This window comes from Bos taurus, chromosome 5, assembly GCF_002263795.3.
Source record: "Bos taurus isolate L1 Dominette 01449 registration number 42190680 breed Hereford chromosome 5, ARS-UCD2.0, whole genome shotgun sequence".
In the NCBI taxonomy this organism is placed as follows: Eukaryota; Metazoa; Chordata; class Mammalia; order Artiodactyla; family Bovidae; genus Bos; species Bos taurus.
The window spans coordinates 119845470-119872567 of NC_037332.1; the positions used below are offsets into that span (position 1 = coordinate 119845470).

Consider the following 27098-nt stretch of genomic DNA (forward strand, 5'->3'; position numbering starts at 1 on the left):
GATTCTTTATCTCTGAGCCACCTGGGAAGCCTGCCGTGAGCATCAGAAGAGAAGTGAAGTGATAGTTGCTTGGTCACCTCTGACTCTTTGCGACCCCATGGACGGCAGCCCACCAGGCTTCTCTTTCTATGGGGTTCTCCAGGCAAGAATACTGGAGTGGGTAGCCATTCCTTTCTCCAGGGGATCTTCCTGACCCAGAGATCAAACCCAGGCCTCCCGTATTGCAGGCAGATTCTTTACCACCTGAGCCACCAGGGAAGCCCTCTGAACATCAGGGTGCATGTGTATTTTTGACTTAGAGTTTTCTTCAGATATATGCCTGGGGGTGGGATTGCAGGGTCATATGGTAGCTCCATTTTTAGTTTTAAGGCACCTCCATACTTTTCTCCATAGTGGCTGCATGAATTTACATTCCCATCAACAGTGTAGGAGGGTGCTCTCTTCTCACCCTCTCCAGCATTTACCGCTTGTGGACTTTTTTTTTAAGACTTGTTTGTATCTGGCTGCTCTGGGTCTGCCGGCCCTCTCTAGTGTGAGGCTGCTCCTTGACATGGAGCTCAGGCTGCTCTTGCTGCGGAGCACGGCTCAGTGGTTGTGGCGCACAGGCTTACTTGCTCTGTGTCATGCGGGATCTTCCTGGACCAGGGGTTGAACCCATGTACCTTGCATTGGCAGGCAGATTCTTAACCACTGGACTCTCAGGGAAGCCTTACTTTTTGATGGTGGCCATTCTGACCAGTGTTTGTTGCACTTCTATACACTGACAACAAACTCTCAGAAAGAGAAATTAGGGAAACAATCCCATTTACCACTCATCAAAGAGAATAAAATGCCTGGGAGTAGCCCCCTGGTGGCTCAGACGGTAGAGCGTCTGCCTGCGATGCCGGAGACCCGGGTTCGATCCCTGGGTTGGGAAGATCCCCTGGAGAAGGAAATGGCAACCCACTCCAGTAATCTTGCCTGGAGAATCCCACGGATGGAGGAGCCTGGCAGGTACAGACACGACTGAGCGACTTCACTTTCATCTTCAAGGAGACAAAAGACCTGTACTGTGAAAACTAGATGTTGATGAAAGAAATTAAAGTTGACAGAAACAGATGGAAAGATACGTGTTCTTGATTAGAAGAATTAATATTGGTAGAATGACCACAGTGCAACCCCTATCAAATCCTAAGGGCATTTTTTTTTTTCCCCAGACCTGGAAAAAAAAAGTTGTGTGGAAACGCATGTTCTCTTCATCATTCTCATATTGTTGAATGCTTATGTGTTTAAGTTTTTCCATTACAAGTAACATTGTGTTATCTTTTATTTTATTTTCTTTTGCATAAACATTTCCCCCACTCAGATGGATTCCTTAAGAGGTATACCCTGTTTGGTACGACTGTTAAATCTTAGATTTGTATTTTCTAGGCCCTAAATGTTATTCTAGGTTTATTTACATGTACATGCTCTTAACATAAACACATATGATCTTATGGGCTTCCCGGGTGGAACTAGTGTTAAAGAGCCCGCCTGCCAATTAGGGGACGTAAGAGACACAGGTTCTGTCCCTGGGTCAGGAAGATCCCTTGGAGAAGGGAATGGCAGCTCACTTCAGTGTTCTTGCCTAGAGAATCCCATGGACAGAGGAGCCTGGCAGGCAACAGTCTATTGGGTCACAAAGCGTCAGAAATGACTTAGCACACATGCATGCATATAATGTTCTTTGGTTTATATCATCTCTGATTAAACGATCTTTCTTGACTTTAAAAAAGTCCAATAATAGAAAAACCCTGCATTTAGTGGAGCTTGCTGCTCTCTACTGCCTTCTTTATGTCAGCCGCCCATCTGCAGTTGGCTGTCCCGTGGAGTTATGCCCCCATCTCACCAGGCTTTCCTCCAGCACACGTTTCAGAAAGGCGCCATGTGCTTCTCTGCTGGGTGCCATCCATCGTGCTCTGGGCTCCGTAACCCAGCAGTGGGGGGTCTTCCTGGGTGCTGCCACGGATCAGCTCCCATGGGGATGGACGTCCCCACCTCTCAGGCCCTCAGTGTCCATTGGCAGGCAGATGACTGCCTCCATCCTTGTTTTGTGTCACTTCTGAGGAAACAGGATCTCTGGGTCCATAGGCCCAAGTCCCTCTATTCCTTGGAGGGACTAGGTCAGGGGTCCTGCCGCACAGGCGATGAGGAACAGAGCTCTAAGGAGGCCACTGCAGGCCAGACTTGCCCGGGGCCCATTTCCTTGATCTCTATTTTTACCTCGATGGGCATCTGTGCTAGTTAAGCCATGATGGCACAACCAGAACAGTTATGCACGCATCCCAATTTCTGTGGGTGACCCCGCGTGCTTCTGAAGTTCTGTCACCTTTCCAGCAGTGCCGCATCTTTACTCTCTCTGAAAAGATAAGAGGGTAATACTTCCACTGTTTGGAAGGTGACATGCCTCCAGGCACTTTCCCACAGGGAGTTTCTCCTTGCAGGGCAGGGCTTGCCTTGATCTGGGTTTTCAAAAGTCAGGTGTTTCCTTTCCCCAGGGGAGGGGCCTGGACCCTTCCTCGGCCAGCTGTGCCTCTGGGACCTGTCCCGGGCCTCAGCACCTCGTGAAGCTGGTGTCCTAAGGCACCCCTGGTGGACACGTCTGCTCTCTGACCGCAGCCTGGCGCTCAGACGATGGCACGGTCTTCCGGTGCTGGGTGGAGAGGTCTGGTGGGTACTGCATGGCCTGTACTGAGGTGCAGATGCAGGCATCATCTCCATCCTTGCAAGGTCGTTGGACCCCAAACTTAACCCAGACACAGAGCCTGGGGCCAGGACAGAGAATGAGGGTGGCACCCAGAAGACCGTCCCCCCGCCTGAGGTCCACCTTAAGGCAGAGCCCCTTGCTCCCTCTGTCAATTAATACGCCTGGGGTGGGGAGGGGGGAGAGCACGGGTGGGTGAGACACCTGAGGCTCAGCAGGGCCCGGGCGGGGTGCCAGGGACAGGACTTGGCCCTCTTGCCACCTGAGTTAGGGAGAGTCCTCTGCTGCCGGCAACGAACAAGCACTTGTCACGAGGTGCCTGCCTTTGTCCCAGGAGCTCCAGGCTCTTTCCATGTCTGGCCCCAGCTGGCACCTATCCTGAGATTTACTCCTTGGCTGAAGAGAGGAACAGATGGAGGAGACAAGCCTTGTGCCCTGAGCGGCCACGTGCTGCAGGGGGCCTGAGTCCCGGAGAGGAGGGAGGGGCGAGGTGAGAGGAGGCTGGAGGGACCAGGCTGATGGGGTGCTGGGGCCAGAGTGGTGTCCTGGAGGCTCCAGGGCTGGCCAGAGGGACCTCTGGCAGTCGAGATGGCCCAGAGAGCCCAGGAGGCTCTGGAAGGTTGCGATGAGCCAGGCCAATAAAGAGGAAAACACAACTTTTGGATCTTCCTTCCTTTGTCCACTCATTACTCTTGATGGCTTGCTGCTGCTGCTGCTGCTGCTGCTAAGTCGCTTCAGTCGTGTTCGACTCTGTGCAACCCCATAGACGGCAGCCCACCAGGCTCCCCCGTCCCTGGGATTCTCCAGGCAAGAACACTGGAGTGGGTTGCCATTTCCTTCTCCAATGCATGTAAGTGAAAAGTGAAAGTGAATTTGCTCAGTTCTGTCCGACTCTTAACGACCCCATGGACTGCAGCCTACCAGGCTCCTCCGTCCATGGGATTTTCCAGGCAAGAGTACTGGAGTGGGGTGCCATTGCCTTCTCTGATGCCTTTTGACAATGGTCCCATCTCTGAACTCAAGGTCGAGAGGGTCCAGAGGCAGCTGGATGGAGGGGACCGAGAGCCACTCTCCTGAGTACCCTGTCCCCAGGAGCGGGGCCACGGCTTCACGCCTGCGTCCCTCCTCGCTGCCCATCTGCGTGTGAACCGAGCTCGGGGCTCAGGACCCCCACCTCATCCCTCTCCTCAGGGAGACGCCCCCACCCCTGCAGAGTGGAACGGTCTTCTCGGGTTCCTGGTAACTTCATCAGGGCCTCATCGTGTTGCTGCAGCTACAGATAACATCTCCCTGTGGGTAACTCTTCCCTGGCAGAGCCCCCGAGACTGGCCCGAGCTCAGCGAAGGGACCCGGGGTGAGGGTCTGTTGGGCAGAACGCGTGGCTGGGCTGCCGGGGCAGTACCGATGGGCACTGCCATCCGCCCCTGGACCCACAGAAAGAGGGAGGGGCAGGGGCGGGGTGGGGGTGGGGAGGCCCGAGCTCCTGGAGCTGCAGGGGGGGTGTGCTGACCCCCCGCTCGACGAAGGCCCACCCTCCCGGGTCCGCGGCGCGCCCGCAGGCACAGCCTCCTTAGCCAGGCAGCCCTCTTGGCGGGGCACGTCGCGGGCCCATCTGCGCGGCACCCGGGCTGCATCCGGCCTGAAGCCCGAGTGTTGCGTAGCACGTAGCTCCCAGCCTGCTGCCCGGCGCCTCTCGCCGGGTCGGCGGCCCAGACCATGGCCCAGAGCGCCTCAGAGGCTGGCGGCCTCGCCTGGGGTTGGGACGGGGACGCGGACGAAGACTGGGAGGACGCCGCGCTGACCCTGCTGGCCCTGGCCGTGGTGGCCGCCACGGCACTGGCTCTGCACTGGTTTGGCTCTGCGCAGGACCAGGAGGCGGGGGGACCGGCATCCACAGCCCTCCGCCCTTCGCAGGTGGAAGCAGCTGGGCCAGCCCTACCCGTGAAGCACAAGGTCAGTGGCGCTGTTGAGGGTCACAGCTCAGTGCAGGGAAAGCCAGGCCCTCCAGGACATGGCCAGGGGAGTCCAGCTGCAGCGGGCGCCCAGGATCAGGAGCCCCTGGGCGGCGGGAGTCTGGCTGCCGCAGCCTCCCCTCCCCTTAAGACGCCAGCGGGGGAGGGGGCCAGTGGAGGGGTCTTGGGACCCCCTGAAACCCTCCGACGTAAAGGGAAGGAGGCTCACAGGTCAGGCTCTGCTCTCCCGTGTGGGAGCAAAGGTGAAGGGTCATCTGCACCCCTCCTGATACACTTCACCCCCCGGGATCCTGGCAGAGAAGTGGAGGTGTGGGGGGAGGCAGGGGGTGTCCGAGGCACGGCCCCTGACCACAGGATTGGTCGGGACAGTCGCCCCTGGCAACAAGGGCGGGGGTCACCTGCCTCGAGGGGGCAGAGCCCCGGCAGCCGGTGGGGGCAGGTGGACTCAGGACGGAGCGGCTATCGCCGGCGAAAGCTGGACGCCCTGTCTCTGGGCTCTGTGGTGAGCGTGTGGGATGCTGTGGGTGCAGCCAGCTGCCTGCCCTCAGGCTCCCAGGGGCTCCTGTTCCCCCAGGAGCCGCCCCCATTGTGCAGCCTGCAGACTAGGCCCTTGATGGGTGTCTCAGAGAGGGGGCTTGGGGAGAGCGGCCCCCAAGCCACCCGAGGCCTAGCTCTAGACTCGGGAGCCACAGCTGGTGAGAACAAGGAGGCTGCGACCCTGGCCCCCAGGGAGTCCCAGGAGCCCCAAGCCGCCACGGAGGGCTGGCCCTGGGTGAGGAGGGAGGTCCTGGTCACCGGGAGCTTCAGCCAGGCCCTGGGCCCTGTGAGCCTATCACCAGAGGGGCCACAGGGGGGACACCCCTCCTTGTCCCTAGTGCAGAGGCCCACAGAGGCCTGCACTGTGGGACAGGCTGGGGCGAATGGCTCTGGAGATCACATTTTCTTCAGTTCAGAAGACAAAGGAGGGACAAAGGAGCAAGGGGGCCACAGCATTAGAGAAGGGAGAGGGTACCTGCGAGGCCAGGTGGCCTGTGGTTCTGCAGACATTTGCAGCTGCATCTCCTCCCCTAGTTCCTCAGCCACGACCCCGCCGTGCACCCCTAAACCCCTCCCACCCCCAGGGTCCCCACATGTAGCACACGCCCGCCCCAGTCTCGGACCTGGAGCCCCGATTCCTCCGATCTCCTCTCCTTCAGACTCTTTGCCCCTCAGAGTGAGCCAGAGTCCTGCTGCAGGGTCCTCCTCCCCAGTGCCGACCCCTGCCCCGACAGGTGCCCCTCCTCCAGCACCATCCGCTGCCCCTGCCGCAGCTGCAGCCCCCGTGCCTGCTAGCGGATCGAGGCTTGCATCTCGGGAGCCCAGTGTGGTTCTCTGCAAGGACCATCAGCAGGGACAGCTCTCAACCAGCTGGGGAAACCTTATTTCAATGGTTCTCAGGAGTCACCCCTTTCCCAGGCCAGAGAGGCCCCAAGGGAGAGCCCCAAGGGCCGCTCTGGAGGGCCCCAGCCATCCGGGCGCAGCCTTATCCTCTGAGAACAGAGAGTCGGCTGCTCCCCCAGAGGAGGACAGGCATGGTGCAGAGGATCTGGCCACAAGGGCGGGTCCAGGGGGCCTGGAGGAGGCTGGAGCTCGGCCACAGCAGAGTCACACTGAGACCAAGGGGGCTGCTGCTGAAGGCACCCCCTCAGGCCCGAGAGGGGACAGAACCGAGGAGAAATATCCAGACTCGCTGCTGCAGGGAGCCACAGAGCCCATAGCCCCTTCGCCGCTCCCGGAGCAGACCCAGCCTGGCTCTTCATCCTCCTTGGCTACAAGGCAGGACCCCCAGCCAGTCCCGCCGTCCCGGAAACGCAGCTTGTGTGAAATGTCCCAGAGCCCCAAGCAGGAGGCCAGCCGGGTGGCGCCTGGGGCGGGGCCCCGCCCTTCAGGCCACAGGCAGGGCCTCGGGGAGAAGCAGGAGGAGGCCCGGAAACTCATGATGTTTCTGCAGAGGCCAGGAGGCTGGGGGGTGGCAGAGGGGCCCCGAAAGTCCAGGGCCTCCGTGGTGGCTCTGCCGCGATGGCTGGACCTGGGCAGTTGCCTGGAGGCACTGGCCTTTGCCCAGCAGCACGGGGACCCTGGCTTGGCCCAGGAAACCTATGCCTGGATGAGCGACAATCTGCTTCACGTGCTGAGAGACCCGAGCCTCTACCGGCAGCTGAGTGGGGCTGACCGGGAGCGCATCGTGAGCCTGCGCACCAGCCGTGGCCCAGCAGTGCTGGGGGCCCTGGTGCTGCCGGGCCTCTACAGGGCGAGCCGCTCTGAGCTCACACGGGGCTCCCCTGCGGCGGAGGCTCTTGCCGTGGGGCCCGCGGCCCTGCCTCCCCCTGCATACCTGCACGTGTTCCACCCTGGAGAGAACTCCTGGCGGCCCCTGACCAAGGTGCCCCAGGAGGCCCCGCTGCGAGGCTGCGGCCTCTGCACTCTGCACAACTACCTGTTCCTGGCGGGGGGCGTCCGTGGGTCTGGCGCCGAGGCTGTCTGCTGCAACGAGGTGTTCTGCTACAACCCTCTGACCAACATCTGGAGCCAGGTGCGGCCCATGCAGCAGGCGCGCGCCCAGCTGAAACTAGTGGCCCTGGATGGGCTGCTCTACGCCATCGGGGGCGAGTGCCTGTACAGCATGGAGTGCTACGACCCGCGTACGGACGCCTGGAGCCCCCGCGCGCCCCTCCCTGCGGGTGCCTTCCCCGTGGCTCACGACGCTGTGGCCTGCCAGGGGGACATCTACGTCACCGGGGGCCATCTCTTCCACCGGCTGCTCAGGTACCGGCCCACAAAGGATGCGTGGGATGAGTGCCCCTACAGTGCCAGCCACCGGCGGTCCAGCGACATGGTGGCTCTGGGGGGCTTCCTGTATCGCTTTGACCTTCTGCGGGGCGTGGGCGCCGCGGTGATGCGCTACAACACCGTGACGAGCTCCTGGAGCCGGGCTGCCTCCTTGCCACTGCCTGCCCCCGCCCCGCTGCGCTGCGCTGTGCTGGGCAACACGATCTACTGCCTCAACCACCAAGTCACAGCCACCTTCACCGTCTCCGAGGGGACCGCCCAGTTCCAGGCTAAGGAGCTGCAGCCTTTCCCCCTGGAGACCAAAGGGGTCCTCTGCCCGTTCACCCTGACTCTTCCTGCCAGGGGCCCACTGCAGACTGCCCTCTGACTGGCTGCTCTCCCGGGAGACCTTGGGGCAGGTCTGACAGGCGGGAGGCGCCCTGGGAGGAGGCTGCGGTGCAGAACCTTCTAATGCTGTTCCTGGGATGACTTTCCTTTTCTGTTCTAATGAGCCTCCTGACTCCCCCCTTCCAGCCCCCCTTCCTCTGTGCCTGCTCCCCTCAGAGCCCCAGCCCTCAGTGCCTGGGAGCTGGTTGCTGGCACCTTACTTCCCACCGGGCCCAAGCTGCTTCCTGTTTAACCCTTCCCTGGCTGCCTGGGGCCTCAGCCCACTCACCCATCCATCCCCCAGGCAGAGACCCTCTCACAGTATCACCCTACTGCCTGACCTGACCCGGGGGCTCCAGGCCAGGCAAGGAGCACTCAAGGGGGTGAGAAGGGAGACCAGAGGAGTCCCCAGGGCTTTCTACCTGGCCTGAGGCCTCCAGAGTCTGGCTGGTTCTATGTTGGACAGCTCTGAAGCCCTCTTTTGTCTAACTGACCTCAAGGCTGAGAACCCTTGTCTGTGAGTGTCCTCCTGGCGGTAACCCCCGCCCAGACCCTCGCCCAGGCCAGCCAGGACCACTCAGCTCACACCCCTCTGCAGCTTGGTGCAGTCTCTCCCTCTGGTTCAGCCCCTGCAGGAGCCTGCCCCCCTTTCCACCAGCCCCTCATTCGCCGTGTGGATGAGACATCTACCATGGCTTTTCCCGTCTGAAATGGGGCCGTGAGAACGTAGGGGCACACCCGAGTGCCCAGCACAGCGCCCCAGACACGCAGCCGAGTAACGACGTTCTCCCCAGCCCTTTGGAATTCACTGTGGGAAGGCAAATAAACGCGCCTGAACGCCGCCCGTGTCCCGCCTGTCCGGCTCCTTTTCCCTTGTTCTCAGTTCAGCGCCACTAGTACTGAGCCCTCTGCTTCATCAGAGCGTCTGCGTCTCGCCCGTCTCATGTGCTGCTGACAGGGCCTGAATGCAGCTGGGTGAGACAGAAAGGATCCTGAGGTGCTTGAAAATAAGTTTATTGAGAAACAAGCTCTGTGCCCAGGCCGTGAGTTGGGGTCGCTGTGGTTCCGCCCGGGGGCCTACTGCGCGCGCTTGGCCTCACTGAGCAGCTCCTGCCACTTCTTTTCCATCTCCTCCTTGCAGTTGAGGAAGGCGTCCTCCAGCCGCCGCATGGACTCCGCCAGCGCGGGGTTGGTGCGCATCACCACCATGTCGTAGGCCATCCACGTGGCCTGCACTGCAACAGCCAGACAGGCCCTGGTCAGACCATGGGGGCGGCTGCAGCGCTGGGCCCCCTGGCGAGGGCTGGGTGCCTCTGCTCACGCCCGGCATCCTGGGACAAGACGCGCTGAGCCACCCAGCTACTCTAAGGAGAGAAAGCGGGTCGGCCATGTGTCAGAGGGCTCATAACAACCCCTATTAAATCTCCTCTCTACACAGAGCAGGAACGAACCTTCCCTAATCTCACCAAGTCTTAACTTCGGAATACACTAGCCCACAACACTAAAAGGTTGGATGGCAGTATGACGTGAAATGTTAGGAAAGATTAAACACGGGTCCTTACCCATCTGCAGTTCACAGCTAGTGGTTGCAGGGTGACTGCCAAGAAGTGCTCCTCCACCCAAGCTCACATGCTCAGGTAGGGCTGACCACTCCCATTCCTGCGAGGCCTGAGCCTCAGGTTTTCTCATGCTCATAGGCCTGGGATGCCTGCCCGCCTCCGCCAGGACACCCCTCCGCTTTCACTAAGGCCAGTCCAGGGGCTCCTCCTTTCGTGGAGGTTTGCATGTTCATGTTAGGTGTCCTTTGGTACTCACCACTGGACTGACCGACTGTCTTTCCCTCTGAGAGCAACTGGAGGGCAGCGCCCCGGGCCTGTAGGTGAACCTGCGCTTCCTGTGCAAATCCAGTGCTGTGTAGAAACTGCACCTCACCCCTTCCCTCACCTCACCCCTTCCCTCTGAGCACTCGCGTGCTTCTCCCCCTTAGACCTATGAATAGGAGGGTCATCTCTGCAGCAAACACATCCCCTTAGAACTTCTGGCTGGGCTAAAAAAAGCTGGATACTTTGGGGAACTATATCCTTCAGGAAATTAACCAGAGGAGAGACAGGCAGGGAATCCCCCGGCAGTTCAGGGTTAGGATTCTGTACTTTCACTGCCGAGGGTGCAAGTTCAACCCTTGGTCAGGGAACTACGATCCTGCAAGCTGTATGGTGCTGCTGAAAAAAGAAAAAATAGGCGGATGATTAATGACAAATGCACACGTATGTCTACACGCAACACAGGTGAGCAGCGTGACAGACCTGAGGTTTCACAGAGAGCGGCAGCCGTGTGGCTGGGGAAACAGCGTTAGAGGAGGTGCATGCAGCGCACCTCGGCAGACACAGGGCACGTGATGCCTGCCAGCACAGGGGCCCTCCGGCTTCTGGAAGCAAGACTCACTTGGGACACCTGTTACATGCAGACAGCTGGGCCCTCTCAAAGCTCAAAGAGGTTCTTATGTAGTGCGCTGAGGATGGTGCCCCGGAACCTGCATCTTAACAAGCATCCTGGGTAATTCTGTGCAGGAAGCTCGCAGACCATCATGTCAGCCACCTGGACAGCAGGTGGAGCATGGACCTGAGGCCAAGACTCTCTACTCACTGGCCGTGTGACCTGGAGTCAGAGAGTTCAACTACTAACCTCATCTCCTCACACGTCAAGGCCGGACAACGTCCGGATCTCATGGCTTGCTGTGAAGATTAAATGGATGATGTATGTAAACTGCCTCGCACATATTAAGTGCTCAAGAAAGGAGAAACTCCCCTCTTCTCTCAAGAAATAAAAAAAAAAAAAGAAAGAAAGGAGAAACTCCTACTATAAAATAAATAAGTGAGGTATTCAGGACAGAGAACTAGGGTGGGTAAAACAAAACGAAACAAAAAATTAGCTCACAGAAAAGAATCTCATACAGACCTACACAGCAGCTGAAATTATAGCCTTGAGTTTCCTGAGGCCAAAGCAGAGAAGGAAACATGCTCAGTTTCAAAATTTAGTGATGGGACTTCCCTGGTAGTGCAGTGGATAAGAATCCGCCTGCCAATGCGGGGTTCGAGCCCTGCTCTGGGGAGAGTCCACATGTCTTGGGATGACTAAGTTTGTGTGCCACAAGCACTGACCTGCACTTTGGAGCCTGCGCACTGCGACTACTGAGCCCATGTGCTGCAGTTCTGAAGCCTGCGTGCCCGGCCTGACTCGGCTACAAGAGAAGCCACCACAATGAAAAGTTTGCGCACTGCGACAAGAGTAGCCCCTGCTTGCCACACCTAGAGGGAGCCAAAGCAAAGCAAGGAAGACCCAGTACAGCCAAAAATAAATAAATAAAAATATTTTTTAAAATGCTGAAAATTATTTTTTAAAAAGATTCAGTGAGCATAAAATAAAAACAAACCCATTGTTTATGGCACTTTTATCCTAAGAAAGAATTTTCCTATAGGCATATTTCATAAGAGGTATGTAATATAGTTGAAAATGTCCTTGACAACATCCCTACTTTAAATACAAAGAGGGACTTTCCCAGTGGTCCAGAGGCTAAGACTCTACGCTCCCAATGTAGGCAGCCCAGGTTCAATCCCTGATCAAGGAACTAGATCCTACATGCCATGCCGAAACTAAAGATCCTGCATGCTGAAACTAAGACCCAGCATAGCCAAATAAATAAATTAAAAAAAATACAAAGATATTCTCCTGTGTCAACCATTGTAATCACTGGTAAAAGAAAGCTGGAGGCACAGCACCAAAGCGCACTTCAGAAAAGGTGATTCAGTGAGACACGGAAACACCGTATCGAGTGCATGGCTCTCTGTAATTTGATCCAAGGGAAAAACAGTATAGATAGGAAGACTCACAATTATCCACAAGTCCTTCAGAAATGTGTCTCCTGAGTTTTTCGTTCATTCAGTATCTACTGAGCGCTTGCTCTGTGTTGGCGTTTCACTAAGGCAGCCCTGATGACACAGCAGGCTACAAGGGTGGACACATCCTGCGCTCCAGAGCATCTATGCTAGTTGCGGTGGGAGGACACAGATAATAAACACACAACACAACTACACATTGTGAAAGGAACTACAGAGGAAACAAGCAGCATGTATTGTGACAGAGAAATGAGATAGGAAAGCCTTATTTTAGACCAGGTAGTGAGGGCAGGCCCTCTCAGGGGGCTTTTGGTAAGGCCAGCAGAGTAGCAAAGCCAAGATGCTATCTCTGGTTCAGTTCACTTCAGTCGCTCAGTAGTGTACGACTCTTTGCAACCACGTGGACTGTAGCACACCAGGCTTCCCCATCCATCACCAACTCCCAGAGCCTGGTCAAACTCATGTCCGTGGAGTCAGTGATGCCATCCAACCATCTCATCCTCTGTTGTCCCCTTCTCCTCCTGCCCTCAATCTTTCCCAGAATCAGGGTCTTTTTCAATGAGTCAGTTCTTCACATCAGGTGTGTCAAAGTATTGAAGCTTCAGTATCAGCATCAGTCCTTCCAATGAATATTCAGGACTGATTTTTTTTTTTTAGGATTGACTGGTTTGATCTCCTTGCAGTCCAAGGGACCCTCAAGAGTCTTCTCCACCACCACCATTCAAAAGCATCAATTCTTCAGTACTCAGCCTTCTTTATGGTCCAACTCTCACATCCATCCATGACTACTGGAAAAACCATAGCTTTGACTAGATGGACTTTTGCTGGCAAAGTAATGTATCTGCTTTTTAACATGCTGTCTAGGTTGGTTATAGATTTTCTTCGAGGGAGCAAGCATCTTTTAATTTCAAGTCTGCAGTCACCATCTGCAGTGATTTTGGAGCCCAAGAAAATAAAGTCTGTCACTGTTTCCATTGTTTTCCATTCCCCATCTATTTGCCATTAAGTGATGGGACTGGATGCTATGATTTTAGTTTTTTGGATGCTGAGTTTTAAGCCAGCATTTTCACTCTCCTCTTTCACTTTCATCAAGAGGTTCTTCAGTTCCTCTTCATTTTCTGCCATAAGGGTGGTGTTATCTGCATATCTGAGGTTATTGATATTTCTCCCAGCAGGCTTGATTCCAGCTTGTGCTTCATCCAGCCCAGCATTTCACATGATGTACTCTGCATATAAGTTAAATAAGTAGGGTGACAATATACAGCCTTGTCGTACTCTTTCCCAGTTTGGAACCAGTCTGTTGTTCCATGTCCGGTTCTAACTGTTGCTTCTTGACCTGCGTACAGGTTTCTCAGGAGGCAGGTAAGATGATATGGTATTCCCATCTCTTGAAGAATGTTCCACGGTTTGTTGTGATCCACACAGTCAAAGGCTTTGGCATAGTCAATAAAGCAGAAGTAGACTTTTTTTGGAATTCTCTTGCTTTTTGTATGATCCAACATTGTTGGCAATTTGATCTCTGGTTCCTCTGCCTTTTCTAAATCCAGCTTGAACAGGTGGAGGTTCTCAGTTCATGTACTGTTGAAGCCTATCTTGGGAGAATTTTGAACATTACTTTGCTAGTGTGTGACATGAGTGCAATTGTGTGGTAGTTTGAACATTCTTTGGCATTGCCTTTCTTTGGGATTGGAATGAAATCTGACCTTTTCCAGTTCTGTGGTCACTGCTGAGTTTTCCAAATTTGCTGGCATATTGAGTGCAGCACTTTAATAGCACCATCTTTTAGCATTTGAAATAGCTCAACTGGAATTTCATCACCTCCACTAGCTTTGTTTGTAATGATGCTTCCTAAGGCCCACTTGACTTCTCATTCCAGGATGTCTGGCTCTAGGTGAGTGTGAGTGATCACACCATTGTGGTTATCTGGGTCATGAGGATCTTTTTTGTACAGTTCTTCTGTGTATTCTTGCTGCCTCTTCTTAATATCGTCTGCTTCTGTTAGGTCCATACCATTTCTGTCCTTTATTGTGCCCATATTTGTATGAAGTGCTCCCTTGGCATCTCTAATTTTCTTGAAGAGATCTGAAGTCTAGTCCTGTCTCTGAGAGGCTAGTCAGGGCTCAGCCATGCACTCTGACCACCCGGTACATAGGCTCAGGTCCTCACACAGAAATTTTTTTTAAATGGTCAAGATGTGCACCTAGAAACAGGGTTCAGTAAAGGATGAAGATAAAGTATTCCAAAATCTGTGTAGGAGAGGGGAGGACTAATGAGGGAGGCAGTAAGCAGATTTATTTTGACAGTTCAGGAGGTAGGAACAGAGAACAGGAATGATGAGGCCAGTCAAGCTAGGCAGTAAAGGGATGAAGATAAGCCCACAGGCTAATCCACATCATAGGCAAAATAAAAGAATCAACACTTAAAAATGTAAATGGTGAAGGTCTACCTTCTCAAATCTCAGGTCCCAGATGGCTTTTCAGATGAATTCTACTGAACTTTGAAGAATAGTTAATTCTTATCTGATACAAGTAATTTCAGAAATTAGGAAAAGAGGGAAGACTGGTAGGCTGACTGGATGACTTTTTAAGAAAAGCATTTGATAGATGCATTTCAGTTACACTGTGGAAAACCTGAGAATAGAGATAAGCAAAAACAAAAACATAATTTTCCCTAAGCTGGTTTATTTTAAAAGAAAAGATTATATTAAACAAAATTATAGGTCTGTCTCACATGAAACTAAACACAAAATCCTAAATATAATTTAACCAAATTTAACAATATGTTAAAATAATATGTTATGATCAAGTAGAATTTGTAAAAGAAATTCAAGGATAGTTGAGTATCAGAAAATCAATCAGCTTAATTAAACACAGTAATAAGTAATAAAAGATTACAGTCATGAAATTAAAAGATGAAACTAAATTAAAACCCTTTGGAAGGAAAGTTATGACCAACCTACACAGCATATTAAAAAGCAGAGACTTTTTAATATGCTTTGTTAATAAAGGTCCATCTAGTCAAGGCTATGGTTTTTCCAGTGGTCATGCATGGATGTGAGAGTTGGACTATAAAGAAAGCTGAGTGCAGAAGAATTGATGCTTTTGAACTGTGGTGTTGGAGAAGACTCTTGAGGGTCCCTTGGACTGCAAGGAGATCAAACCAGTCAATCCTAAAGGAGATCAGTCCTGGGTGTTCATTGGAAGGACTGATATTGAAGCCGAAACTCCAATACTTTGGCCACCTGATGCGGAGAGCTGACTCATTTGAAAAGACCCTGATTCTGGGAAAGATTGAGGGCAGGAGGAGAAGGGGACGACAGAGGATGAGGTGGTTGGATGGCATCACCAACTCAATGGACATGAGTTTGAGCAAGCTCCGGGAGTTGGTGATGGACAGGGAAGCCTGGTGTGCTGCAGTCCATGTGGTTGCAAAGAGTCGTACACTACTGAGTGACTGAACTGAACTGAATAAAAGGAGGAAATCATAGCAATATCTCAGTTAATACAAAAAAACAGTTAGCAAAATTTAATACCTATTACCTATCTTTGATTTTAGAAAATAAAAACTCTTAACAAATTAGGAACAGAAGGAGACATTTTGACCTAGTAAAGGTAATATATAAAAAACTTACAGCAAACGTTATACTTAATGGGGAAACTGTGGATAAATTCCTTCGGTAATCAAACAAGGCTGCCTCTAATAATATTGCTGGTATTGAAGATGCTGGTAAATGGAGTTTAAGAGTTTAAAAGAAACAAGAGGTGTAAGATACGAGATAAAACTATCAGTATTTATAAATTATAAAAGTGTATATGAAAGAATGAGGTTCAATTGTCAATCACTTTTAAAAAGACAACAGTTAAAAGGGGAAATACGCCCTATTAGATATCAAGACATCCTATAAAGCCCTATTCAACTTAATCAATTAATTAATTTAGCTGTGCTGTACAGCTTGTGGGATCTTAGTTCCCTGATAAGGGATTAAACCCCAAGGTCAGTGAACACGCAGAGTCTTAACCAATGGACCGCCAGGGAATTCCCTAAAGCATAATTTTTTAAAAAATAGTGTGGTACAGACAATAGACCAATGGAAGAAAATAAATTCAGAGATAGACCTCAGTGTATATGGAATTTAGTGTATGATGAAAGTAATACCAAAAATCAGTGCAAAAGAGAAGTATATGCCCTATAAATTAAAGACAAATATGAAATATAAAATAACATTTAGCAGATTATCTGTGACCTAGGGACTTCTTAAAAATCACAGATCATCAGGTAAAATATTGGTGAATTAGTTTTTTAACAGTATAAATACATTTCTTTATTTGGCTGCACTGCATGGTAGCTGTGGCACTCGGGATCTTTGTTGGGTCACAGGTGCTTTCACTGTGGCACACGGGCTCCAGAGCCTGCAGGCCTCAGCAGTTATGGCACGTGGGTGCTCTGTTTGTGACTCATGGGCTTAGTTGCTCTGTGGCATGTGTGATCTTAATTCCCTGACCAGGGATCAAACCTGCATCCCTGCACTGGAAGGCGGATTCCTAACCACTGGATCACCTGGGAAGTCCTGGTGAATTTGTTTTTATCAAAATATTTTTTTCAACTAAGGACAACACAGACAACTTTTTCATACAAATGGTAGAACTGTACAAGCCTAAAACTGATAATGAGTTAGTGTCTAGACTATACAAGAAACTACTTCAAATCAATAAAAGAAAACTAGTAACAACAACAAAAAACCCTGGAAAATAACAAGTGTTGCTGAGGATGTGGATAAATTAGAAACGTGTACATTGCTGGTGGGAGTGTAAAATGAGGCACCCTTGTGTAAAACAGTTTGAGATTCTTCAGAAAGCTAAACACAGAATTACCATCCCTAGCAACTCTACTCCTAGACAGTATCCCAAACAAAAGAGAATGGGCACTCAAACAAATACTGTGCAGAAGTGTTCACAGGGGCACCATTCACAATAGTTAGACGTGTGTGTGCTCCGTCACTCTGTCGCGTCCCACTCTCTGCCACCCCATGGACTGTAGGCCCCAGGCTCCGTTCAGGCAAGAAAACTGGAGTGGGTCGCCACACCCTCCTCCAGAGGATCTCCCTGACCCAGGGCCTTAGCCCATGTCTCTCATCTCTCCTGCACTGGCACTGCTGCTGCTGCTGAGTCACTTCAGTCGTGTCCGACTCTGTGCGACCCCAGCGATGGCAGCCCACCAGGCTCCCCCGTCCCTGGGATTCTCCAGGCAAGAACACTGGAGTGGGTTGCCATTTCCTTCTCCAATGCATGAAGGTGAAAAGTGAAAGTGAAGTCGCTCAGTCATGTCTGACTCTTAGCGACCCCATGGACTGCAGCCCACCAGGCTCTTCAGTCCATGGGATTTTCCAGGCGAGAGTTCTGGAGTGGGTGGCACTAGCACCACCTAGAAAGCCCAGCAGTTAAACAGTAGGGCACAACCGCAATATACATCAGTGGGTGAATACATGAAATATTATTTAGCCATATAAAGAAATACAGTACTCATATATGCAACAATATGGGTAAATCTTGAAAATAACTATGTTAGGTAAAAAGAGCTAGAAACAAAATGCTACATATTATATGATTCTTTTAAATGAAATATCCAGAAAAGGTAAATCCATAGAGACTGGAAACAGATTGGTGGTTGCCAGGGGTTGTGAATAGAGAGGTATGGGAGTGATTGCTTAACAGGTAAAACTTATCTTTTTTGGGTGATGAAAATGTTGTGGAACTGTTACCGAAACTGCAGTCTGGCTGCTGCTGCCCAAAAGCCAGTAAAGAGGCCAAGTTGGTGGGAAGGAAGTTTGCTTTGTTCTGGATGCCAGCATCCAGGGAGGAGGGAGGGCAGGCATCTGTCCAAAGGCTAACGCCTCCTGACTGACAGTCAGTGGGCAAGAGCTTTTACTGACACAGAGAGCTACCTGCACACAAAAAATACAGTCAGCGCCAACAGTCATCTTGAAATTGGGCATCGGTAATCTGACCAGCATCATCTTGGTTGTTTTAGGCATAGTTAATCTTCAGTTTCAGGGTCCATTTGTCTCCATTTTTTGAGGCAAATTGTTGGAATTGAGGCAGCTTATGTCATGGCTACAGTCTGGCCATGGTGTAGTTAAGTTCTTCCACCTGGTGGGGGTTTCAGTAACTGTAAGGCAGCTCACAGGATACGGCTCAGAATATTATCTATAGCTCATGAAAGTGAAAGTCGCTCAGTCACGTCCGACTCTTTCCGACCCCACTGCCTGTATAGTCCAGGGAATTCTCCAGGCCAGAATACTGGAGTGGGTAACTGTTCCCTTCTCCAGGGGATCTTCCCCTGGAAGGGGAAGGGATCGAACCCAGGTCTCTTGCATTGCAGGCAGATTCTTTACTGCCTGAGCCACCAAGGAAGTCTGTAAGGAGGAACTAAAAGTCCTTGACTGTGCTCAGTGAGTGCATTATTATTATTTGGTCTCCTTTGACTGTTTTCCTTTGTTTCTGCATGTTCTCATCTCTCTGATTATACTTATCCTTTGGCTAACGTTTTTCTATAGACAAAAAGCAGGCTGAGGACATGCAGGGGGCTATAGGGTCCTATTCTGTTTCAGAACTAGATGGAGCTTGTGGTGGCTCAAAATTATGAATGTATTATATACCACTGAATGTGTGTGTGTGCATGTTCAGTCATGTCTGACTCTTTTCAACCCTGTGGACTGCAGCCCACTAGGCTCCTCTAACCATGGGATTCTCCAGGCAAGAATACTTGGGTGGTTGCCATTTCCTCTTCCAAGGGATCTTCCTGTACACTGTTATTTATTCCACTTAGTAAGAGGTCCTCCAGATTCATCATCCATGTTGTCACAAATAACAGGATTTCCTTCTTTTTAAGGTTGAAGACTATTCCTCTGGGGTGTATGTAAACATGTCACATTTCCTTTACGTATCCATCTGTCAACAGACACCTAGGTAGTTTCCATACTTTGGCTATCTGTGAATAAAGCTGCAATGAACATGGAAATGAAGATATCTCTTTGAGATACTGATTTCATTTCCTTCATTTCCTGGGTATATACCCAGAAGAGGAATTGTTGATCATATGGTTGTTCTATTTTTTTTTCTATTTTTAATATTTTGAGAAACCTCCACTGTTTTTCATAATGGCCATACCAATTTATATTGGTGTTGTTGTTCAGTCGCTAAGTCAAGTCTGACCCTTTGCAACCCGTGAACTGCAGCACGCCAGGCTTCCCTGTTCTTCACTATCTCCCAGAGTTTGCTCAAACTCATGTTCTTGTTCATGTTCTCAAACTCTTGCTTAAAGTCATGTCAGTGATACCATCCAACCATCTCACATTATACCATTTACACTGGCTCTGTGATTATATTTTGACAGTGCATAGAATATCTCCACCTCTATATAAATCTGGCACTCCCAACTCAGCATTATCCATAACTGAACTCACTCTTCCCCATCTCCTGTTAAACCTACTCTTATTTCTGTATTCAGAAACTCTTCAGTTTTCTCCTTTGCTCTTCCATTCAGCTAACTCATGCTCATATTTTAGTCTTAGTTGAGAAGCAGTTTACTCTGGGAGGCCTGTCTTGGCTCTTTACATCAAATTAGGTTCCACCTTTGGCTACCTATAGCACCATGTAGATTATTCACCCTTCAGTTCAGTTCGTTTGCTCAGTGGTGTTTGACTCTTGGCGACCCCATGAACTGCAACATGCCAGGCTTCCCTGTCCATCACCAACTCCCGAAGCTTACTCAAACTCATGTCCATCGAGTCGGTGATGCCATCCAACCACCTCATCCTCTGTTGTCCCCTTCTCCTCCTGCCTTCAATCTTTCCCAGCATCAGGGTCTTTTCAAGTGAGTCAGCTCTTCACATCAGGTGGCTAAAGTATTGGAGTTTCAGCTTCAGCATCAATACTTCCAATGAATAGTCAAGACTGATTTCCTTAACGATTGACTGATTTGATCTCCTTGCAGTCCAAGGGACCATCAAGAGTCTTCTCCAACACCACAGTTCAAAAGCATCAATTCTTTGATGCTCAGCTTTCTTTGTGGTCCAACTCTCACATCCATACATTACTACTGGAAAAACCATAGCTTTGGCTAGACAGGCCTTTGTTGGCAAAGTAATGTCTCTGCTTTTTAATATGCTATCTAGGTTAGTCATAGCTTTTCTTCCAAGGAGCAAGCGTCTTTTAATTTCATGGCTGCAGTCACCATCTGCAGTGATTTTGGAGCCCAAGAAAATAAAGTCTGTTCATGTGTACCCCAATGTTCATGGCAGCACTGTTTACAATAGCCAGGACATGGAAGCAACCTAGATGTCCATCGGCAGATGAATGGATAAGAAAGTTGTGGCACATATACACAATGGAATATTACTCAGCCATTAAAAAATGCAGTTGAATCAGTTCTAATGAGGTGGATGAAACTGGAGCCTATTATACAGAGTGAAGTAAGTCAGAAAGAAAAACACCAATATAGTATACTAACGCATATATATGGAATTTAGAAAGATGGTAATGATGATCCTATATGTGAGAAAGCAAAAGAGACACAGATGTAAAGAACAGTCTTTTAAACTCTGTGGGAGAAGGTGAGGGTGGGATGATTTAATAGGGTAGTGTTGAAATGTGTATATTATCATATGTGAAGCAGATTGCTGGTCCAGGTTCGATGCATGAGACAGGGTGCTCAGGGCTGGTGCACTGGGATGACCCTGGGGGATGGGATGGGTAGGGAGGTGGGAGGGGGGTTCTGGCTGGGGAATATATGTGCACCTGTGGGTGATTCATGTCGATGTTTGGCAAAAACCACTACAATATTGTAAAGTAATTATCCTCCAATTAAAATAAATTAATTAATTAAAATAAAAAATAAAATGTTTGGGAAAGAAAACAAAAATGAAAATAAAGTCTCTCACTGTTTCCATTGTTTCCCCATCTATTTGCCATGAAGTGATGGGACCAGATGCTATGATCTTCTTTTTTTGAATGTTGAGTCTTAAGCCAGCTTTTTCACTCTCTTCTTTCACTTTCATCAAGAGGCTCTTTAGTTCTTTGTTTTCTGCCATAAGGGTTGTGTCATTTGCATATCTGAGGTTATTGATATTTCTCCCTGCAGTCCTGACTCCAGCTTGTACTTCATCCAGCCTCGCATTTAGCACGCTGTACTCTGCATAGAAGTTAAATAAGCAGGGTGACAAGATACAAACCTGACGTACTCCTTTTCCAATTTGGAACCAGTCTTTAGTTCCACGTCTGGTTCTAACTGTTGCTTCTTGACCTTCATACAGATTTCTCAGGAGGCAGGTGAGGGGATCTGATATTCTTATCTCTTGAAGAATGTTCCACAGTTTGTTGTTATCTACACAGCCAAAGGCTTTGGTGTAATTAATAAAGCAGAAGTAGATGTTTTTCTGGAATTCCCTGGCTTTTTCTATGATCCAACGATGTTAGAAATTTGATCTCTGGTTTCTTTGCCTTTTCTAAATCCTGCTTAAACATTTGGAAATCCACAGTTCATGTACCGTTGAAGCCTGGCTTGGAGAATTTTGAGCATTACTTTGCTAGTGTGTGAGATGAGTGTAATCGTGTGGTAGTTTGAGCATTCTTTGGCATTGTCCTTCTTTGGGATTGGAATGAAAACGGACCTTTTCCAGTCCTGTGGCCACTGTTAAGTTTTCCAAATTTGCTGGCATATTGAGTGCAGCACTTTCACAGCATCATCTTTCAGGATTTGAAAGAGCTCAACTGGAGTTCCATCACCTCCACTAGCTTTGTTCGTAGTGATGCTTCCTAAGGCCCACTTGACTTCTCATTCCAGGATGTCTGGCTCTAGGTGAGTGATCACACCATCATGGTTATCTGGGTCATGAAGATCTTTTTTGTATAGTTCTGTGTATTCTTGCCACCTCTTCTTAATATCTTCTGCTTCTCTTTGGTTCATACCATTTCTGTCCTTTATTGAGCCCATCTTTACATGAAATGTTCCCTTGGTATCTCTAATTTTCTTGAAGAGATTTCTAGTCTTTCCCATTCTATTGTTTTCCTCTATTTCTTTGCTTTGATTATTTAGGAAAACTTTCTTATCTTTCCTTGGTACTCTTTGGAATTCTGCATTCAGATGGGTATATCTTTCCTTTTCTCCTTTGCCTTTCATTTTAACACTTATCAAAATCTGTTGTAACTACTTCCTCAATTATTTTTCTTCTTTATGTGATCATCAGCTTCTGGAACAGGGACTCCATAACAGTATGGCTGAAGACTGCACTTTGGGGAAAGGGAAGTAATCAGATCTTCTGGGGATTCCTAGATACTGGCTCTGAACTGACACAAATTCCTGGGGACCCAAAGTATTGCCACCAGCATAGTGGTTCAGCAGTCAGCAGACGGAGGCCTGGTTACTCATGGAGCTCTAGCTCACAGTGGGCTCAGTGGGTTTCTGAACCCATATTGTGGTAATTTCCCCAGTTCCAGGATGCATAATTGAAATATACATACTCAACAACTGGGAGAAGCCCCACATTTATTCCCTAATCCACAGAGTGAGGGTTATTTGGCAGGAAAGACCAAGTGGAGGTGACTAGAACTGCCTCTACCTGTGAAAGTAGTAAACTAAAAGCCACACTGCATTCCTGAAGGGACTGCAGAGCTTATTACTACAATAAACAGCTTGAAAGACACAGGAGGTAGTTCCCACCACAGTTTCATTCCACTTGCCTATCTGGCCTGGACAGAAGACAAATCTTAGAGAGAATGACAGTGGATTTGTATAAACTCAATCAGGAGGTGACACCAATCGCAGGTGCTGCTACAGATGTGTTTTTGTTGTTTGAACAAATAAACATATCCCCTGGTACCTCGTATGTTATACAACCTAAATGTATACAATATTACATGTCAATTATATCTCAATAAAACTAGAAAAATAAAACCTGAAGGCAAGAAATCTGGAGAAAAACATTGCAAAATCCTTTGAGACATGTTAAAGAATATTTGAATAATTAGAGAGAAATACCACATTTCTACCTGAGAATGAAATGAAGTGAAGTGAAGTGAAAGTTGCTCAGTCATGTCCGACTCTTTGCCACCCCAAGGACTATACAGTCCATGGGATTCTCCAGGCCAGAATACTGGAATGGGTAGACTTTTCCTTCTCCAGGGGATCTTCCTAACCCAGGGATTGAACCCAGGTCTCTTGCACTGTAGGCAGATTCCTTACCAGCTTAGCCACAAGGGAAACCTACCTGAGAATATTTAACGTTAAAAACGTCTTATTCAGGACTTCCCTGGTCATTCAGTGGTTAAGAGGCCTTCTTCCAATGCAGGAGACACAGGTTCAATCTCTGGTCAGGGAATTAAGATTCCACATGCTGCAAGGCAACTAAATTCTTAAGCCGCAACTACTGGAGCCTGTGTGCTCTGGAGCCCATGGGCCACCCAACTAGAGAGCCCTCAGGCCACAGGGAAGAGCCTATGTGTCACAATGAAAGATCCTGCATGCCACAACCACGACCCGACTCAGCCAAATAAGTATTTTTTTAAAAGATATCATTCTTTCCAAATTAGTGTATACATTTAACACAATTCCAAATAAAATATTAAATGAATCAACTATTCATCTGGAGAATAAACAAGTGAGAAAAGGTAAAAAAAAAAAAAAGAAAGAAAGAATAATGAAGTGGGAACTTACTGATTAATAATAATGAAATTAGTGTGATAAACCAAAAACCTAACATATTATAAAACAAGTTAGCTATCTCTGCCCTACTATATGTAAAAAACTTCATGAGTAATAAAGAAATCACTTCTCAACTAATAGAATAGGATGGGATAGATTTGGGGCAGGGGTGGGAAACCAAGTTAGCCTCTCTCCTCCTACCTGAGAAGTTTTACATTCTTAGGGCTCACTCTCACAAGGCATACAGCTAAACTTGTATTGGGAAATTTATCCTAGGTCATGATTTGACTTAAAGAGAACAGAAAGAGAAACTTTAAGCCTTGAAGTCAAGAGGATTTGGCTTATTAATATTGTTTAAAATATGCATATATATTTATATAAATAGGCACATTTACATTTATTTGCTGGTTGGTACTTTTGATAGTTGATGATTGCTTCTTTGGTGATTTTATTTGGCCTTGTGTGGTCACTGGAAAAATTGAGCAAGAGCCTTCCCAGGGGCAACAGAGGCTAAAGATTTATGTGTTGGGCTTCATTTTAAATTTAACCAAAAGGGTAAGGTTGTGAGATTCATCCTGGTTTAAAATCATGTTACTTCTTTAAACAATATTTGTCTTAACCTGTCCTAGGGACACTATGACAAAATAGTTCTGTTGCTTATGCTTCAGGTAGAAAAATATTTTAGTGTTCTCAACTATTAGATTTGAATCCATGGGGCCAAGGACAAATTATTTACTTTAAGAAACTACAAAAGATAAACTTTACAAAACATTTTAATACTATTTAATCTGTGGTTGCTTATATGTTGATAAAAACATAATTTTATCAGCTGATAAATTGCTAAAGCAAGTTTTTATAAGATTTGATTGCCTCCCAAATTAGACAACTATGCAGAATATTTATATAAAAACAGGCTTATAAAAAGAGGAAAATATGTGCAACTAAAATGAAGGAAAGAATAACCTAAAGGGAAAATAATGGACGTTATAGCAGTTCAAAGAATGCAATGTGGAAAAGCACCAAAGGGAGGGGATGTGGAATCATGCGCAGCAGAACCCTCATCCATGCCAAGCAGATGTGGGCTACATTTGTCTCATTTCTGTGAGGAAGAAAGTGCAAAAGCCTTCCAAGATGTGCAGCTGCTTGAATTCAATAGCTGAATGTATCAAACAAATTCAGTTTTACACAGAAAATTTCAAAGACAAATTTTAAAAATCATCAAAGCTAAGTTTTTTTGTGACTTGTTTCAATATAAATACCTGTCAACCTCATCTCTACAGTGAGAGAGCATTTTTTTAAATACAACACTATTACCTTAGTAATATCAACTTAATTATTATTACTTAATAACTTAAGCCAAAGCCTTTGACTGTGTGGATAAGAACAAACTGCGTAAAATTCTTAAAGAGCTGGGAATACCAGACCACCTTACCTGCCTCCTGAGAAATCTGTATCCAGGTCAAGAAGCAAAGTTAGAACTGACCATGGAACAACAGACTGGTTCCAAATTGGGAAAGGAGTACGTCAAGGCTGTGTATGGTCACTCTGCTTATTTAACTTCTATGTAGAGTACAACATGAGAAATGCTGGACTGGATGAAGCACAAGCTGGAGTCAAGACTGCAGGGAGAAATATCAGTAACCTCAGATATGCAGATGACACCACCCTTATGGCAGAAAGAGGAACTAAAGAGCCTCTTGATGAAGGTGAAAGAGGAAAGTGAAAAAGCTGGCTTAAAACTCAACACTCAAAAAACGAAGATCATGGCATCTGGTCCCATCACTTCATGGCAAATAGATGGGGAAACAGTGGAAAGAGTGGGCTCCAAAATCGCTGCAGATGGTGACTGCAGCCATGAAATTAAAAGATGCTTGCTCCTTGGAAGAAAAGCTATGATCAACCTAGACAGCATATTAAAAAGCAGAGACATTATTTTGCCAACAAAGGCCCGTCTAGTCAAAGCTATGGTTTCTCCAGCAGTCACATATGGATGTGAGAGTTGGGCCAGAAAGAAAGCTGAGTGTTGAAAAATTGATGCTTTTGAATTGTGGTGTTGGAGAAGACTCTTGAGAGTCCCTTCAACTGCAAGGAGATCCAACCAGTCCATCCTAAAGGAAATCAGTCCTGTGTGTTCATTGGAAGGACTGATGCTAAAGCTGAAACTCCAATACTTTGGCCACCTGATGTGAAGAACTGACTCATTGGAAAAGACCCTGATGCTGAGAAAGATTGAAGGCAGGAGAAGAAGGGGACGACAGAGGATGAGATGGTTGGATGGCATCACCAACTCGATGGACATGAGTTTGAGCAAGCTTCGGGAGTTGGTGATGGACAGGGAAGCCTGGCGTGCTGCAGTCCATTGGGGTGACAAAGCCGGACGTGACTGAGGGACTGAACTGAACTGAATAACTTACTTACCTATCACCTTAATTATTGTTGGAATATTTGCCAAAAAGAGAGATTCCAGTGAATCTAAATAAAAATGCAGTACAAGCCTAGTTCCTTTGGCATACCACATAGTTTAGAATTAAATGTTAAAAATAACAAAACACTAAAACCACAAAGTAGAGGAAAATATGTGACTGTTTTCACTGATCTTGAATTAGGGAAAGATTTTCTAAGCATTGAAGCAATGGGAATAAATCAGAAAGGAAAATATCAATACATTTTTACTACATAAGACTTCTGCTCGCTGAAGCTTCATATACAAAATTAAAGGAAAATGAAAAACTGGGAAAAATATTTCCTTCAATTTTGAACAAGCACCTAAGAGTCTTAATACAGAAAGAGCTCTTACAAATCAATAAGACATTCTCTCACAGAAATCAGCCATGTTCTTCTTGTTCTCAGTGCCAAGCTTGTGTTAAGGCCAGCTCCTTTTCAGCCTTTAGTTCTGGAAAACCTGCCTAATTGGCCTTCCTGCTCCAGGCTTTCCTTTCTGAACCATCCCTCACACTGTTACCAGAGCTATCTTTCTGCAAGGCAACTGACTTCCTTGAAATTCCAAATGGCTCCCTATCACTTACATAAGAAAAGTAGACCTCTTTAACTTGGCATTGCATTAAAGACGTTTCTTCTCACCTTTCAGCCTCTTCTTTTATGGCCTGCCACCTTGTGAATGTCACGCCCTACTCTGACTTCTTGACTATGCCAGTCTTTCCCTCACAGGCACACAGCCTTGACTATTTCTTTTCCTGGACAGCCCCTCTTCTCTGCTCACAGGACCGACCTCATCTGTCCAATCCCCACTCCTTCTCTAACGCTCTGCTTTATTCAAAGCCTCACTTGCCTTCCCAAGAAGTCTGCCTCTCCTCTCCTCCTTCCCCAGTACTTGGTGTACATCATTATTAGCATTTGCCGGATTATAGCTTTACCGTCGGAGAAGGCAATGGCACCCTCCTCCAGTACTCTTGCCTGGAAAATCCCATGGACGGAGGAGCCTGGTAGGCTGCAGTCCATGGGGTCGCTAAGAGTCGGACAGGACTGAGCGACTTCACTTTCACTTTTCACTTTCATGCATTGGAGAAGGAAATGGCAACCCACTCCAGTGTTCTTGCCTGGAGAATTCCAGGGATGGGGGAGCCTGGTGAGCTGCCGTCTATGGGGTCGCACAGAGTC

At 48.4% G+C, this 27098-nt stretch overlaps 2 protein-coding genes across 5 annotated transcripts in view; one reads left to right on the forward strand and one right to left on the reverse strand.

Annotated features, from left to right (window-relative positions):
- Nucleotides 1–4394: 4394 nt before the first annotated feature.
- KLHDC7B (kelch domain containing 7B) lies at nt 4395–8713 on the forward strand. The gene has a single exon (XM_002687989.6). The coding sequence runs from the start codon at nt 4439–4441 to the stop codon at nt 7889–7891; it is 3453 nt and encodes a 1150-aa protein (XP_002688035.2). The 5' UTR covers nt 4395–4438; the 3' UTR covers nt 7892–8713.
- A 175-nt stretch (nt 8714–8888) lies between these two features.
- Nucleotides 8889–27098, reverse strand: part of SYCE3 (synaptonemal complex central element protein 3) — a 30259-nt gene continuing 12049 nt past the window's right edge. For all 4 annotated transcript variants that reach the window (XM_059886800.1, XM_015471465.3, NM_001206333.1 and 1 more), the window contains exon 3: nt 8889–9125. In XM_059886800.1, the coding sequence (XP_059742783.1) occupies nt 8968–9125 (158 nt within the window). In that variant the 3' untranslated portion in view covers nt 8889–8967. The remainder of the gene's footprint in view (nt 9126–27098) is intronic.

Coding starts and splice junctions, on each gene's coding strand:
- KLHDC7B (XM_002687989.6), top strand. CDS start 4,439: ATGGCCCAGAGCGCCTCAGAGGCTGGCGGCCTCGCCTGGGGTTGGGAC.